At 33.6% G+C, this 17,384-nt stretch overlaps 4 protein-coding genes across 4 annotated transcripts in view; all 4 read right to left on the reverse strand.

Annotated features, from left to right (window-relative positions):
• The window catches only part of LOC125855525 (G-type lectin S-receptor-like serine/threonine-protein kinase At4g27290), a 3,045-nt gene extending 623 nt beyond the window's left edge, over positions 1 to 2,422 (reverse strand). The window contains exons 1-4 of the mRNA XM_049535255.1: positions 1,111 to 2,422; positions 747 to 1,006; positions 395 to 605; positions 57 to 294 (exon numbers count right to left, since the gene is read on the reverse strand). Coding sequence (XP_049391212.1) covers positions 57 to 294; positions 395 to 605; positions 747 to 1,006; positions 1,111 to 2,407 — 2,006 coding nt within the window. The 5' untranslated portion in view covers positions 2,408 to 2,422. The remainder of the gene's footprint in view (positions 1 to 56; positions 295 to 394; positions 606 to 746; positions 1,007 to 1,110) is intronic.
• Positions 1 to 8,975, reverse strand: part of LOC125854748 (uncharacterized) — a 27,531-nt gene extending 18,556 nt beyond the window's left edge. The window contains exon 1 of the mRNA XM_049534324.1: positions 7,622 to 8,975. Within this exon, the coding sequence (XP_049390281.1) occupies positions 7,622 to 8,930 (1,309 nt within the window). The 5' untranslated portion in view covers positions 8,931 to 8,975. The remainder of the gene's footprint in view (positions 1 to 7,621) is intronic.
• Positions 5,777 to 17,384, reverse strand: part of LOC125855536 (G-type lectin S-receptor-like serine/threonine-protein kinase At4g27290) — a 21,482-nt gene continuing 9,874 nt past the window's right edge. The window contains exons 2-3 of the mRNA XM_049535268.1: positions 6,305 to 6,455; positions 5,777 to 6,210 (exon numbers count right to left, since the gene is read on the reverse strand). Coding sequence (XP_049391225.1) covers positions 5,908 to 6,210; positions 6,305 to 6,448 — 447 coding nt within the window. The 5' untranslated portion in view covers positions 6,449 to 6,455 and the 3' untranslated portion in view covers positions 5,777 to 5,907. The remainder of the gene's footprint in view (positions 6,211 to 6,304; positions 6,456 to 17,384) is intronic.
• LOC125854749 (G-type lectin S-receptor-like serine/threonine-protein kinase At4g27290) lies at positions 14,136 to 17,333 on the reverse strand. The gene is made up of 6 exons (XM_049534325.1): positions 15,949 to 17,333; positions 15,578 to 15,816; positions 15,234 to 15,444; positions 14,896 to 15,133; positions 14,673 to 14,823; positions 14,136 to 14,577 (listed from the first exon to the last, which is right to left on the reverse strand). The coding sequence occupies exons 1-6, from the start codon at positions 17,243 to 17,245 to the stop codon at positions 14,275 to 14,277; spliced, it is 2,439 nt and encodes an 812-aa protein (XP_049390282.1). The 5' UTR covers positions 17,246 to 17,333; the 3' UTR covers positions 14,136 to 14,274.

The following is a 17,384-nucleotide window of genomic DNA, read 5'->3' on the forward strand; positions in this document are numbered from 1 at the left end:
ATTAAAGAAGCAAGATGTCATATGAGAGTACACTGTATAATATTAGAGATTCGTACTGTGTCCCAACAACTTTGCGTGTTTTTGCACCCATCTCATTTCCTGTAACACTTCGAGCCATGCCAAAGTCCGATATCTTTGGATTCATTTCTATGTCTAACAAAACATTGCTTGCTTTAAGGTCTCTATGGATAATCCGTAGTCTAGAATCTTGATGGAGATACAATAAGCCACGAGCAATTCCGTTGATGATGTGGAAACGCTTTGGCCAATCAAGCAATTTATTCTTTGTTTGGTCTGCAAAATAAGCTTTCTTGTGAGCAGATTTTTTCATGTTATGACTAATAGATCTAATTATTACTCATTTTAGCTTGTGTAATAGGTTAGAAATCCAAACCAAATATGTACGAATCTAGGCTGTTGTTAGGCATGTATTCATAGATCAACATCTTTTCTTCCCCTTGGATGCAGCAACCCAGAAGTTTCACAAGATTTCGATGCTGAAGTTTGGCAATATAGATAACTTCATTTGTGTATTCATCAAGTCCTTGCATGGAAGTCCTTGACCGTCTCTTCACGGCAATTTCTTGTCCTTCTTCCAGCACTCCCTAGAAATGGCAAATGTATAATAGCAAAACATAGCTTTTACAAAGACTAAAATATTGCGGAATGAAAATCATCTTTAGTACTCTGATCTTGAGCATAAAGCTATAAACTAGTTACTGTTTCAACAAATTTGCACTGTATACCTTATAAACAGGTCCAAATCCACCCTCTCCAATCTTGTTGTCGAGCGAAAAGTTATTTGTGGCTCTTGTTATTGTCGACAATGGGAACAGTGGCAGCTCAAAATCTTCTCTGAGTTTCAGTTTCTTCTTTGTCCGTTTGTACCACAACAAAATCAGGATTAGCAGAATCGTTGCCACCAACAATGAGAAACTCACTGCGAGTATCTTTGCCTTCTTTCTGTTTGAACCTACCTCAGATTCTACATTTTTTAAGTCAGCCACTGCAAATCAAGACACGCCTCTTACTTTGAATAATACCATCTCCATGTGTTGAAATACTAAGTTAAGAAACAGTTCATGAGAAATTTCTTAAACAAGTTCTTACCTTGTTCTCTAGAATCCATCTTGATGAAAATGTCTTGTCCTGTTTCCGACAGCTTTCTGATGTCAACCAATTCCTCAAACCATAATAAGCAACCTTTGTTTCCATTACTTATATTTAGACTTGAATAAGCTGTGCAGGAGCAGTCCGTGGAGCATACTTGCCTACACCCTTCGAGTGTCATGGTTTTATTGTACTGAGAGTGCTTAGTATCTGGCAACTTGATTCCAGGATATTTTATAAATACATGTTCCCTGTTGCAATCTAAGGGTGTCCTCCGAACACACCCTTTTGTCCAATCTCCCTTTTTCCATTGTTGTGGATATTTAGGTACAAACTTATCCAAACATCGACAAATAGGTTCATTATCTATGTCACACCTTCCATACACACCACACAAGCTATATGTATCACAATTATCCGCAGGTAACCTGTAGTGAATATGCCATCTCTTTGTCTGATCCACCCACACAAAGCGTTGTATATCACCGTTGCTAGTCATGACCATTCTTGATAAAATCGAGCTGTGATTAATGAGAGAAAAGATATAGTAAATCCCCTCCTCATTGAAAGCAAATTCAAATCTATAAAGTCCGCTTTGTTGTAGCAGTGGTATGGGTGCCCCACTCCATTTTAAACCATTCCATGGTCCTACACGATATAATACATTTGTCCCACTTTTGGTGAGAATCTGTGGATATCCTGTAGGATCAATGCTACGAGTGAATTCTCCTGGAGCTGGATCATTATCGTTCTTCCATGATGAAAGGTAAAACTCATGGCCAGTTTTAAAACTTTTGCCAATCTTCATACCAGGCAAGTGTGTATCAGTTGGAAAATTGAAGCTCTGCCAGAGGAAATTTTCTGGGTTGTCATCATTTGCATCTTTTACAACAAGATTACCAGAATCTAAAAGCACTGCAACTGGATTCTGGACTGATCTTGAGGTGTTAGTAGACCATATAATGTCATTCTTGTCATTGAGAAGTGCAAGTATTCCCGGTTCGGTGACCTTCAAAATGACTGAAGATGTATTGGTAAGTGGTTTCTCTCTGTTTGCAACCCATACTACTGTTTGCATATGAGGAAGAATTTGCTTGTACCATATCCCAATATATCGATTTGAGGAACCGCTGAGGTTGAAGAATCCCAGCTCAAAGGTTCCACTGGATGAAACAATAGTTTCACCATCTATGATGAATTGATTTGTAGTGATTAAGTCGGTTGTTGTTGTAGACAAACTACTGTGTATAGAAGAGCAGAAAGTCAACAGAAGAAGTAGGAAGAAACTAGCTTCCATAGATTATGCTGTGGTTTAATTTCTGGAAAGTGTTTGCATATAAAATTCTGAAATTTGTATTTACTTCATATCCTTTTTGGACACGGCACCATGTTAATTTCTAGTTGAATAGTCGTTAACAATGACGGCTATAGACAGTCATTTGAAGTTTGTAACACTCTTTGACAAAGTTTACATTTCAATATTTGAGTGTAGGAATTCCGTTACCATATCAGAAAGCTATGGTCAGTCCATCACCACCTCACTTTTCTGGATGATATTATTTGACTAGTCTAGCCTTGGATTTTGGTTCCAAAGTTTGCCATACCACAACTTAAAGCATCTAATGGACGGTAGCGGTGGAGTCAGAATTTTTAGGTTATGAATTGAGTCAACTAAAAAGGTAAGGAGGGAGTAGTAACTCTTTTAACGTGAAATAGGATGAATCAGGAATGTGATAACTGATTGATACTAACCACTATTGTTAGTTGTCACTCTGATATTTGATACTGAGATTAAAAAAAAAAAAAACTTTCCATAAAAGAAAATCTTGAGTTATTGCTAAAAATCTTGAGTTCGGAGCTTAAAGGGTAAAAAATTTGACAAACATTTCAAAAGGGCACATCAAATTTTTTTCTAACCAAAAGGGGACGTAGTGATTTTGTTTGACACCGTTAACAGATCAAAATCGCTGCCCTATCAGCAATTTTGTACAATTTTTTAATTATTTTTTTCAGAAAATCGCTGCCTGTGCAGCGTTTTTGCGATTTTTTTAAAAAAAAATTAAATCATTTTTATAAAAATAAATTTATTTTATTTTTTTGGAGGGCAGCGATTTTCGTTAGTTTTTTTTAAAAAAAATAGCTGATGTTGCAGCATTTTAGAAATCGCTGTTAAAGACAGCGATTTTGATGGAACTATTTTTATTTTTTTAAAAAAAAAAAAGCAGCTATTTTGGTGAAAAAAAAATTTCGTTTGATTTTTCTTTTTTAAAAATTTCTGTCAGCTAATCAACATCTAATTGTAAATTTTTTTTTTAATTATTTTTTAAAATCTTTGGTGGAATTTTTTATTTTTTTTGGTCAACTAGTCGACATGATGTTGACTAGTTGATAGAAATTTCAAAAAAAAAAAAAAAATTCCACCAAAATTGCTGTCAAGGCAGCGATTTTTAAATTATTTTTTTTCTTTTACAATTAGATGTTGACTAGTTGACAGAAATTTCAAAAAAAAAAAAATTCCACCAAAATCGCTACCATGGCAGTGATTTCTAAAAATTAAAAAAAAATCCACGAAATTTATAATAACGCTGCAACAGCAGCTATTTTAAAAAAAATAAACGAAAATCGCTGCCAAGGCAGCGATTTCAAAAAAATAAAATAAATTTGATTTTATAAAAATGCTGCACGGGCAGCGATTTTCTGAAAAAAAAAAAAGTTGGACAAATTAGCTGATAGGACAGCGATTTTAATCTGTTAACGGCGTCAAATAAAATCGCTACGTCAGTAGCAATTTTGCCCTTTTGATTAGAAAAAAATTTGATGTGCCCTTTTAAAATTTTTGTCAATTTTTTTTTTGCCCTTTAGGATCCGAACTCCTAAAAATCTCAACCAATGCAATTAATACACGATTGCAGAATACAAGCTAAGAAGAAAGCATACATTGTTTGATTTCGTTGAAGATTATCCTTACATGGATCTAATAATATATATGATTAATAAGGATTATGATGGGATTGATGATAAAATTCTTTTATTTTTAATTCGAAATTTCTGATTGAGTCTTAAATATGACAAAAATCATGTTAGAAAGAGCTTTCTCCTTAAATTGATTTCACACGATACAAAACTATAAGATCGAATTAAGCAAAACTCCAATACATAATATTAAAATTAACTTTATTAATGGTATATTAAAACTTTTAATCTAACAACTTTTACTTTGTATATTATCTAAAGGTACTAAGGATAATATGGAGAAATATTAATAAAATTCTCTTGATTTGACGTGCATAAATGGACATTTAATGATCTTACTTGGGTTTGATTTTCCACTTTAGCATGTATCAAATTTTAATTTTTTAAAACATTTTATTAATTATAGTCCAGTTCGTTTGGTTGTTTTTTTCTTCAGTTTTCAGAGAATTCACCTCAAAATTTATAGCAAGTAGTTGACATGTTTATATTATTTATATTAAAAATAATGATGTCCCCAACACTTTTAAATCATTGGGTCCACCTCTCAAAGAATCAAGAGAGGAAATTGCCGTGCAAGTTAAGAAAAACTAGTATTATTAGTGGGGTTGTTGGGCAGGAATAAGTTATTTTATGATTAATTATTTTGGAATAAATTATTTTGAGATAAGTTATCATACTTATGTATATGAAATAATTTATTTATAATTTAAATGATAAAATAAATAATTTAATTATCTAATACCTTCAATCAAATAAAAAATAAAATAATTTCACATTTTATTTCAAAACTATTATATTTTATAGCTCACGTCAACATAATCTACATGAAATGGACAAGTGGACGTCCTTCAATTTGTAAGTGATGTTCCAGTCAAATATCTAACACCTTATTTTCCTTAGATTCGAGGGAAATGGTGGGAAGCTTCTTTTTTAACCATAAATACCAAGAAAATTTCATTGAATCCAAATAGAGCAATATAGAAAGTTACACTAAACACTAAAAAAAAAAAGTATGAAAAGAGCAATAATTACCCACACAAAAAAAAATTGTGTCCTTCGGGATGACTTAATTGGTTTGGAGGGTGGTTATCCACACAGATGACCCGGGATCGATCCCCCCCTCAATGCCTTCTGAGTCGAGTCTGTCGCATAGGGTTTGCCTAGTGCGTTTACATCTTCTGTGTGGTTTGCAGGCTATTACACAGTGGGGGTTTACCCAGTGCACACAGAGTGCTCACCCGAAGGGCAGAGGCTGTGGCAGAGGTTGTAGCGGCTACGGGTTATCCTGGGTTTCAAAAATAAAAATAAAAATTGCATAGTAAATATGTGAGTATTCCCTATTTTCCCTTTTGATGTTTACAACAAAATTGCTCGTTCTTAGATCCCATTTCTCAAAGTAGATTTTTCAGGCTAATCTTCCGGAATTATCCCTTTCCAGACTCCATCTCCGGCAGTCGCCTCTCCCTTTACAAGAAGCTCTACTTTGGTATGGTTCTTTGCTGTTACTTTGATGATTTTGATATTTGGGGAAAGTTGGTGTTGTAGTCATTCTTTCAAAATATATTGCTTCGTTATAGCAGATTTAGTGAATATGAATGGGGAACATTTGGTTAGTGAAATCAGTTTCTTCGTCTTTGTTGTTAAATAAGAAACACAAACATACCTAAAGTATGTATTCGAAGAACAACAGAAATAGATAAAAAGATCCAATGCATAAGTAGATAATATAATCAAGTAGAAAAATTCAACCTGATGTTTATTTTAAGTTCTTACATATCTTTCCTATTCATGTACTAACAAGTTTAAATAGTTATTTTGTCACACCTACCGAGGATCTAACATTGTGATTGTGAATTCATTTTTTGAACTTCTTGTCTGCGATCCTGATTTTCCTTCATCGAATATGTTTCGTTCTGTGAAAAATCCCGGTTCTTTTGCTTTTGGCAGTAGACTCTCATTAGCCAACATATGAACCACAGAAGACATGCTTGGTCTATCATCTGGATGTTGTTGCACGCATAATAAACCCACTTGAATTGACCTTAAAACTTGAGAAATATTACAAGAATCAGCTAACTGCTCATCAGCTAGTTCCAAGGACCTATCATCTTTGTAAAGCTTCCATGCCTGTTTGAGTTTAGATCATATGGATCATGACAAATTCTATTTTTGTAAAGAAAAAATTGACTAGTGTGCGTAATACAGGTTAAACAATGCTTACATGACCGAGAAGGTTAAGGTTGTGATCTTGATGCATAAATCCTCTATTTTTCTTGCCACTCACAATCTCTAACACCAATACCCCAAAGCTAAACACATCTGATTTTACCGAAAACATCCCATCTACTGCATATTCAGGGGACATGTAACCACTGTGCCAATAAAACAACCCCATAAGAATTAAAGAAGCAAAGATATCATATGAGAGTACATTGTATGATATTAGAGATTCTTACTGTGTCCCAACCACATTGCGTGTTTTTGCTCCCATTTCATTTCCTGTAACACTTCTGGCCATGCCAAAGTCTGATATCTTTGGATTCATTTCTGTATCTAGCAAAACATTGCTTGCTTTAAGGTCTCTATGAATAATTCGTAGTCGTGAATCTTGATGGAGATACAATAAGCCACGAGCAATTCCATTGATGATGTTGAAACGCTTTGGCCAATCAAGTAATTTGTTCTTTGTTTGGTCTGCAAAATAAGCTTTCTTGTAAGCATATTTTTTCATGTTATGACTACTAGATCAAATTATTACTCATTTTAGCTTGTACAATAGGTTAGAAATCCAAACCAAATATGTATGAATCTAGGCTGTTGTTAGGCATGTATTCATAGATCAACATCTTTTCTTCCCCTTGGATGCAGCAACCCAGAAGCCTCACAAGATTTCTATGCTGAAGCTTGGCAATATAGATAACTTCGTTCTTGTATTCGTCAATTCCTTGCATGGAAGTCCTCGACAGTCTCTTCACGGCAATTTCTTGTCCCTCTTCCAGTACTCCCTAGAAATGGCAAATGTATAATAGCAGAACATAGATTTTACAAAGACTAGAATATTGCAGAATAAAATCATTTCTAGCACCCTGATCTTGAGCATAAACTAGTTACCGTTCCAACAAATTTACACTGTATACCTTGTAAACAGGTCCAAATCCACCCTCTCCAATCTTGTTGTTGAGGGAAAAGTTATTTGTGGCTCTTGTTATTGTAGACAATGGGAACAGTGGCAGCTCAAAATCTTCTCTGAGTTTCAGTTTCTTCTTTTTGCGCTTGTACCACAACAAAATCAGGATTAGCAGAATCGTTGCCATCAACAATGAGAAACTCAGTGCAAGTATCATTGCCTTCTTTCTTTTTGAACCTGCCTCAGATTCTACAATTAATTTTTTAAGTCAACCACCGCAAATCAAGACAGGTCTCTAACTTTGCATTATATCATCTCTATTTGTTGAAAAAAAAGAGTTAAGAAACACATGGGAAATTTCTTAAACAAGTTCTTACCTTCCTCAATTGAAAAAAAAAAAAAAAAAGTTACCTCCCTCTAAAGAATCCATCTTGATGAAAATGTCTTGTCCTCTTTCTGACAGCTTTCTGATGTCAACCAATTCCCCAAACCACAATAAGCAACCTTTGTCTCCGTTACTTATATCTAGACTTGAATAAGCTGTGCAGTTGCAGTTCGTGGAGCATTCTTGCCTACACCCTTCAAGTGTCATGGTTTTATCGTGCTGAGAGTGCTTAGTATCTGGCAACTTGATTCCAGGATATCTTATAAATACATGTTCCCTTTTGCAATCTAAGGGTGTCCTCCGAACACACCCTGTTGTCCAATCTCCCTTTTCCCACTGTTGTGGATTTTTAGGTACAAACTTCTCCAAACATCTACAAATAGGTTGAGTACCTAAGTCACAGCTCCCATGCTCACCACACAACCTATATGTATCACAATTATCCGCAGGTAACTTGTAGTGGCTATGCCATCTCTTTGTCTGCTCCACCCACATGAAGCGTTCTATATCACCATTGCTAGTGATGACTATTCTTGATAAAACCGAGCTGTAATTAGTGAGAGAAAAAATATAGTAAACCTCCTCCTCATTGAAAATAAATTGAAATGTATAAAGTTTGCTTTGTGTTAGTAGTGGTATGGGTGCCCCACTCCATCGTAAACCATTCCATGGTCCTATACGGTTTAATACATCTGTGCCACGTTTGGTGAGAACCTGTGGATATCCAGTAGGATCAATATTACGAGTAAATTCTCCTGGAGCTGGATCATTATCACTCTTCCATGCTGAAAGGTAAACCTCATGGCCAGTTTTAAAATTCTTGCCAAGCTTCATATCGGGCAAGTGCGTATCAGTCGGAAAATTGAAGCTCTGCCAGAGGAAATCTTCTGGATTGTTATCATTTGCATCTTTTACAACAAGATTACCAGAATCTAAAAGCACTGCAACTGGATTCTGGACTGATCTTGAGGTGTTAGTAAACCATATAGTTTGATTCTTGTCGTTGAAAAGAGCAAGTATTCCAGGCTTGGTGACCTTCAGTTGTACTGAAGATGTATTCGTGAGTGGTTTTTCTCTGTTTGCTACCCATACAACTGTTTGGATATGTGGAAGTATTTGCTTGTACCAAATCCCAATATATCGATTTGAGGAATCGCTGGGACTGAAGAATCCCAGCTCAAAGGTTCCACCGGATGAAACAATAGTTTCACCATCTATGATGAATTGATTTGTACTGATTAAATCTGTTGTTGTAGTAGAAATAATATTGTGTATACAAGAACAGAAAACCAACAAAAAAAGTATGAAGAAATTAGCTTCCATAGATGATGCCATGGTTTTTACTTTCTGGATAGTGGCAAATACATTTCTGAAATTTGTATCTACTTCATATTTTATTCTATTTGAATAGTAGCTAACAATGGCGGCTTTATACAAGAATTGGAAGTTTGTAAGGTTCTTAATGTCTCTTTGACTAAGTTTACCTCCATTATTTGACTAAAGTAACTCCGTTCCCATATCAGAAGGCTTTGCTCAGTCCATAACCACCTGACTTTTCTTGATGATACTATTTGTCTAGTCTATTATCTTGGATTTTGGTTCCAAAGTTCCGTTTCATCTTACTTGGTCCTTTATTGATATAAAATACATCTTTACCAAAATTTAATTAAAGGTGTATATTACTAAATTAACCTTGTTAATGATGCTTCCGAACTTTATATTTAACTACTGCTATTTTACTTTGTTATTTAATACTAAGAGTAGAAAGGATAAAATATATAATAAAATTATCTTGATTTCATAAATTAGATAAGTAAATTAAAACAATTATTTTTTAGAATGGGGATAAGTAAATTGAAACAACCACCCAGTAATTTGAAACGGAGGGTGTGCTATCATAAAAAAAACTTTCCACAAAAGAAAATGTACAGTTACTGCTAAAAATGCACTTGATTTCTCCCTTTTTTTAACGTTTAATTAATATTGTCAAAGACTTTGAAACATCTGGAATTAGGAAATATTTTAGTCCAAAGTTAGTTGCAGAAAGTCTTTCTTTGCGGCAACTTGTCAGGACATGAACCAACCATCTTGTGACCAATTAAAAGCCCAAAATAGTCCCTTATTTTTGGGTTAAGACTCCAAGTTATCCTTGAGTTTTTACATGAAGCAGTAATAATCCTTCATGTTTATAATATTGGTGCACTTTTGGTCCTCTCTCAAAACTTTTGCCTATTTTTCAACATTAATTTTTTCCACAATTTATGTATGAAATATTCGGTCGTCTTTTTATATATTTAATATAAATAATAACTCTATGCGAAAGAAGGTGAGAAGAGGAACACCTTGTTTTGTTTGATAAAAAGATTATTGCGGATAAAGTTGAAAGGTTCATCATGTCGTTTTCACGTGTAATAGTATAATTTTTTCTTTTCATTCAACACCATATGTCAAGATTTTCTTAGTTTAGGTACAGTAATATTTCTACCGAACAATACAAGGTTCTCTTCTTCTCACCTTCTCTCACATGTAGTTATTATTTCTATTAAACAAATAATTTAAAAAATAATTGAACATTCCATATATAAAATTAAGGACAAAAGCAATGTTAAAAAATAGGCAAAAATTTGAAGGATGACCAAAAATGCACCAATATTGCAAATATGAGGGACTATCACTGCTCTATGTGAAAACTAAAGAATGACTTTAAGTCTTAACCCAAAGATGAGAGACTATTTTGAGCCTTTTCATCAAGAAATGCTACTCCCTCTGTCCACTTTTATTTGTCATGTTGCGCTTTTCGAAAGTCAATTTGACTAATTTTTAAAGTTAAATTAGATTACGTTAATTTGATATTTTTTTTAAAAAAATTAGATATTCAAAAACTATACGAAAAGTACTATAAGTTGCAATTTTTTGCATATCGATATGATGAAAATATACATCGTAAAATGTTGGTCAAAGTTCTTATTGTTTGACTCTAAAAAAGGAAACCATGACAATTAATTGTGGACGGAGGGAGTATTATGGTGCACATATCAAATTATTACAGTGTTTGACCAATGATTTTAACTTGTATACTTGGATGAGAATTCAATGTTTTAAAAGACTGTGTGGGACCCGCTTCGGGACTCGCTTTGGAGCGGGGCTATAGCAAAAACACTCCGAGATTTATGGAGTAATTTCCCTAGATAGTCACCTATGTTTGAGAAACTACGTAATAATATCACTTATGTTTGTTTTAGGACTACAATATCACCCAACTTTACATATTTTTCTCAAAATATACTTGACACAAAAAAACATAATCTCTCTCCTAATGTGATGCCATGTCACATTATTCATTTGTTATTATTAATAATTTTTTTAAAAAAATTAGACAACCCATATATTATACCCACTAAAAAACATTATATAGCGCTAAAACTTTCTACCCTAGTTCTGGGGGATTCGGAGGCAAATTCAATTTTTTAAAAAATATACTGCTAAAATTATCTAGATTAAGGTATGTAATTATTTTTGTATTAACCTAATTGAGACTTTATAAGTATCCGGATATAAATGCTACATGTATAAAAACAAACTACCTAATACAAATTATGTATATTTTATTTTTGTCTTCACCTATAAGGAACTTCTTTTTCTAATATCTATTACAATTATTCATGTTTACGTCCAGATCAGATTAATTAAAATATACTTTCTGTCTTCATCTTTATGACACAAAAACATAAAACACACATAAACACTTTATTCTCAATCACATACGGGAATCATAATTTAATTTAAATTTTTTTTCAAAATATTAAACTTAAAAATTTAATAATTTATATATGTTTAATGAATTTTTATTATAAAATTGAAATTTGAACCAATATTATTAAGTTTGATCAAATTCATAATCGAAGTGTTAGCTCCGTCCATGCTCACACATAGAGAGCTACAATGATCTTTCTCCTCACCTCTATAAAACTTTTCCTTTTAATTTTCAATGACATATATATATACTTTTTCTCTTTTAATTTCGGTAAAGAAAATTAAATCTCGAAAGTCAGATGAATTATTTTTTAATGGTAGTTTTTATATATGTCTACGAAAATTCTAAATTATTAATTCACGACTTTTATATATATAGACAATTATTCATATTTGGATTTGCTTCCAAATCCCCTAGAACTAGGGTAGACAACTTTGGCGCTATGTAATTTTTTTTACTAGGTATAATATATGATTTGTCTAAGAAAATTAATAATAAAAAAAAAGAAATAATGTGACATGGAATCCCATTAGGAGAGAGATGATGTTTTTTTTTGTGTCAAATATATTTTGAGGAAAATAGGCAAAATTGGGTGATATTGTAGTCCTAAAACAAACATAAGTGATATTACTAGGTAATTTCCCAAACATGGGTGACTATCTAGGGAAATTGTGTGTGAGACTTAGTTTTATGAGACTTACGCCTTAATTGCCCGATTGTACGTCCTAAACACGCTCAATGTCCAACGTTAGGGGCTCGCTTAACAAATCTTACACAAATTATGTGTCAAATTTTTTAGTTAACATTGTTGACCCTTATAATTCTTTAATAAATGAATGATACATAATAGTTTTTAAACTATATATATAAGAAGATTGAGAGAAACTCAAATAGCAAGTCGTAGTATCATAAATTTACTATTTGGTAATATCGTGAGGGTGATTATTATTTAATATTTCTTTTAAAATATCTTGCCAAGTTTTACAGCTTTATTTTTATTGGTCATGTTTTTGTCATATATCTCAAAGTTATCATATTTTATTATTTTGCTATTTAAAAATAATTTAATTTTTATTCATGTTTTTTATTATAATACTAATAAATTTTATTAATTATTTTTTTAGGGAGGTAAATTGCATAGGACAACAGTAATATATTTTTAGGAATAATGATTCTTTTATTATTTAAAAGTTAAGATATTAAAGTTGATTTGCGTCTCATTATAATTTTTAGTATAAATTATAGGAACCACATATTATAAGTACTAAATAACATCCTATCCCTTCTAGTTTTTTATTTACCAAAAATCCGTTAAAAATGATGTTTGCGGGATACATAGCGTTGTGCAAGGGATACATTAGGTTTGATACATTCTACATAGCGGGATACATAGCGTTGTGCATGGAATATATTAGGTTTGATACATTCCACATAGCGGGATACATAGCGTTGTGCACGAGATACATGCGGGATACATAGCGTTGTGCACGGGATACATAACGTTTGATACATTCCACATAGCGGGATACATAACGTTGTGCACGGGATACATAGGTAAAATAAGGGATTTTTGAAATTTTTGAAATAAGTAGGGATAAATGGATATTAAGGTAAGTAAGGGAGTGTAGTTAAGTAATTTGTCCTAATTTTTATATCATTATTATTTATACTTGTAAATTCATGTTAGAAGTTTTATTTTCTATGAGTTTCCTTAATCATGTTTTCATTTTGATGTATTTTTATAATTTTGTGCTATTATATGGGACTTATGCTCTATGCCTCGGGACTTACACCTCGCCCTGTGCTAAGTAAAATATCCTGCCTCACACCCTTGCATTTTAAAACACTGGATAAGATAATATGTTTACGCTATTATATCACTTAAAAAATTACGTAACCTTTCGTAACTAACAAATTAGTCACTTGAAAAACTTGATCTGCTATTTGTTTCAACATGTTAAAAAACATAGAAACAATTTTTGTACGGTTACGAGTGGTTGTTCATGTATTAAATTAAAAATTAGAATAGTGAATATTATGTTCGCTAGTTTTTTTAAATTTTAAAATCAACATATCAAATATGGCGTTTGGTTATTATTTTACAATCTCACGTGAATAAAATGTGTATAATTACTTACAAGTTATGCATCAAGGTATATATTATTTTATATATTCTATATTTCTCAACAGATGCAATTAATACACCATTGGAGAAAACAAGCCAAGAAGAAAGCACACACCGTTGTTGCCGTTGAAGAGTATTCTTTAGCGGATTTATTAATAATATAATATATGTGATCAAATGAGATGAATTAAGATTCACTCATATTTATTCAAAAGTCCAAATTTCCCATAAACAAGTCTTACACGGTCACTTTTCGTTGTTAGCATTTCCCCTTTTTTTCTTTATTTCGCTCCATTTCTGGACAGTTGACCCAAATTACAAGAAGCTCTACTTTGAGGCTAATCTTCCCATTCAGTCGCCTCTTCCTCATAACGCTAGGGCTCCTTATTCTGGTATAGTTCTATTCTGCTACTTTGATGATTTTTCTATTTTGAAATTTGGGGAAAATTGTTGGTGGAGTGTTTCTACATTACCTGCGCAATGGTTTTGAGTTAATTCTGCATTCACTTATAGAATTGTTCAAAATATATTGCTCCGTTTTAGCAGATTTGATGAAACCACTATTTGGCCTCATGTTTGGTTGGGTACATTTCGTTACTGAAATCACTTTCTTCCTTCTTTGTTGTTGACAGTATATATTCAAAGAACAATACAAATAGATAAAAAGGTCCATACATTAACATACGTAGAACTTGATGTTTATTTTATTTAAGTAATACTGTATTTCACAATAACCAAAGTTGTAATGTATATCTTTCTTATTCATGTGCACGCAAGTCAAAATTGTTATTTTGTCACACCTATCGTGGATCTAACAATGTGATAGTGAATTCATTTTTTGAACTTCTTGTCTGCAATCCTGATTTTGCTTCATCATATACATTTCGTTCTGTGAAAAATCCCGGTTCTTTGGCTTTTGGAAGTAGACCATCATTAGCCAACATATGAACCACAGAAAACATGCTTGGTCTATCATCCGGATGTTGTTGCACGCATAATAAACCCACATGGATTGACCTCAAAACTTGAGAAGTGTTGCAAGAGTCAGCCAGCTGCTCAGCAGCTAGTTCCAACGATCTATCCTCTTTGTAAAGCTTCCATGCCTGTTTGAGTTTTGATCTTATGAATCATGACAAATTCTATTTTTGTAAAGAAAAAAAATGAGTTGTGTGTGTAATACAGGTTAAACAGTGCTTACATGACCGAGAAGGTTAAGGTTGTGGTCTTGGTGAACAAATCCTCTATTTTTCTTGCCACTCACAATCTCTAACACCAATACGCCAAAGCTAAACACATCTGATTTTACCGAGAACTTCCCATCTACTGCATATTCTGGGGACATGTAACCACTGTGCCAATAAAACAACACCATGAGAATTAAAGAAGCAAGATGTCATATAAGAGATATTAGAGATTCTTACTATGTCCCAACCACATGGCGTGTTTTTGCTCCCATTTCATTTCCTGTAACACTTCTGGCCAAGCCAAAGTCTGATATCTTTGGATTCATCTCTATATCTAGCAAAACATTGCTTGCTTTAAGGTCTCTATGGATAATCCGTAGTCTAGAGTCTTGATGGAGATACAATAAGCCACGAGCAATTCCGTTGATGATGTGGAAAATCTTTGGCCAGTCAAGTAATTTGTTCTTTGTTTGGTCTGCAAAAGAAGCTTTCTTGTGAGCAGATTTTTTCATATTATGACTAAGAGATCAAATTATTACTCATTTTAGCTTGTGTAATAGGTTAGAAATCCAAACCAAAAATGTAGGAATCTAGGCTGTTGTTAGGCATGTATTCATAGATCAACATCTTTTCTTCCCCTTGGATGCAGCAACCCAGAAGTCTCACAAGATTTCTATGCTGAAGCTTGGCAATATAGATAACTTCGTTCTTGTATTCATCAATTCCTTGCATGGAAGTCCTTGACAGTCTCTTCACGGCAATTTCTTGTCCATCTTCCAATACTCCCTGGAAATGGCAAATGTATAATAGCAGAATATAGATCTTACAAAGATGAGAATATTGCAGAATGAAAATCATCTCTATCACTCTGATCTTGAGCATAAACTAGTTACTGTTTCAACAAATTTGCACTGTATACCTTGTAAACAGGTCCAAATCCACCCTCTCCAATCTTGTTGTTGACCGAAAAGTTATTTGTTGCTCTTGTTATTGTCAACAATGGGAACAGTGGAAGCTCAAAATCTTCTTTGAGTTTCAGTTTTTTATTTTTCCATTTGTACCACAACAAAATCAGGATTAGCATAATCATTGCCATCAACAATGAGAAAATCACTGCGAGTATCTTTGCCTTCTTTGTTTTTGAACCTGCCTCAGATTCTATGATTAATTTTTTAAGTCAGCCACTGCAAACCAAGACAGGCCACTAACTTTGCATAATACCATCTCCATGTGTTGAAAAAAACTAAGTTAAGAAGCAGTTCATGGGAAATTTCTTTAAAAAGTTCTTACCTTGCTCTGAAGAATCCATCTTGATGAAAATGTCTTGTCCACCTTCCGATAGCTTTCTGATGTCAACCAATTCCCCAAACCATAATAAGCATCCTTTGTCTCCATTACTTATATCTAAACTTGAATAAGCTGTGCAGGAGCAGTTCGTGAAGCATACTTGCCTACACCCTTCGAGTGTCATGGTTTTATTGTACTGAGAGTGCTTAGTATCTGGCAACTTGAGTCCAGGATATTTTATAAATACATGTTCCCTGTTGCAATCTAAGTGTGTCCTCCGAACACACCCTTTTGTCCAATCTCCCTTTTCCCATTGTTGTGGATATTTAGGTACAAACTTCTCCAAACATCCACAAACAGGGGAACTATCTACGCCACAGCTCCCATAGGCACCACATAGGCTATGTGTATCACAATAATCCGCTGGTAAATTGTAGTAAGTATGCCATCTCTTTGTCCATTCCACCCACTTCAAATGTTGTATATAACCATTGCTAGTCAGGACTAGTCTTGTTAAGTCCAAGCTGTTAATGAGTGAAAAGCTATAGTAAACCTCCTCCTCATTGAAAATAAATTGATAAAAGCAGCATTCTAGTAGTGGTATGGGTGCTCCACTCCATCGTAAACCATTCCATGGTCCTATACGAGCCATTACATTTGTGCCACTCTTGGTTAGGGCTTGTGGATATCCAGTAGGATCAATGTTACGAGTGAATTCTCCTGGAGCTGGATCATTATCGTTCTTCCATGATGAAAGATAAACCTCATGGCCAGTTTTAAAATTCTTGCCAAGCTTCATATCAGGCAAGAGCGTATCAGTTGGAAAATGGAAGCTCTGCCAGAGGAAATCTTCTGGGCTGTTATCATTTGCTTCTTTTACAACAAGATTACCAGAATCTAAAAGCACTGCAACTGGATTTTGGACTGATCTTGAGGTGTTAGTGGACCATATAGTTTCATTCTTGTCATTTAGAAGAGCAAGTATTCCTGGCCTGGTGACCTTCAAAACAGCTGAAGAAGTATTGTTGAGCGGGTTTTCTCTGTTGGCAACCCATACAACTGTTTGGACTTGAGGAAGAATTTGCTTGTACCATATCCCAATATATCGATTTATGGAACCTCTGGGGATGAAAAATCCCAGCTCAAAGGTTCCACCGGATGAAATAATAGTTTCACCATCTATGATGAATTGATTTGTACTGATTAAATCTGTTGTAGTAGAAAAAATATTGTGTATACAAGAGCAGAAAGCCAGCAGAAAAAGTAGGAAGAAACTAGTAGCTTCCATAGATGATGGCATGATTTTTAATTCTGGAAAGTAGCAAATACATTTCTGAAATTTCTATAAAAATCTTATTTTATTCTGTTTGAATAGTGTTAACAATGGCGGCTGTAGACAAAAAATGGAAGTTTGTGAGATTTTTAATGTCTCTTTGACC

Source organism: Solanum stenotomum, chromosome 2 (genome assembly GCF_019186545.1).
Source record: "Solanum stenotomum isolate F172 chromosome 2, ASM1918654v1, whole genome shotgun sequence".
In the NCBI taxonomy this organism is placed as follows: Eukaryota; Viridiplantae; Streptophyta; class Magnoliopsida; order Solanales; family Solanaceae; genus Solanum; species Solanum stenotomum.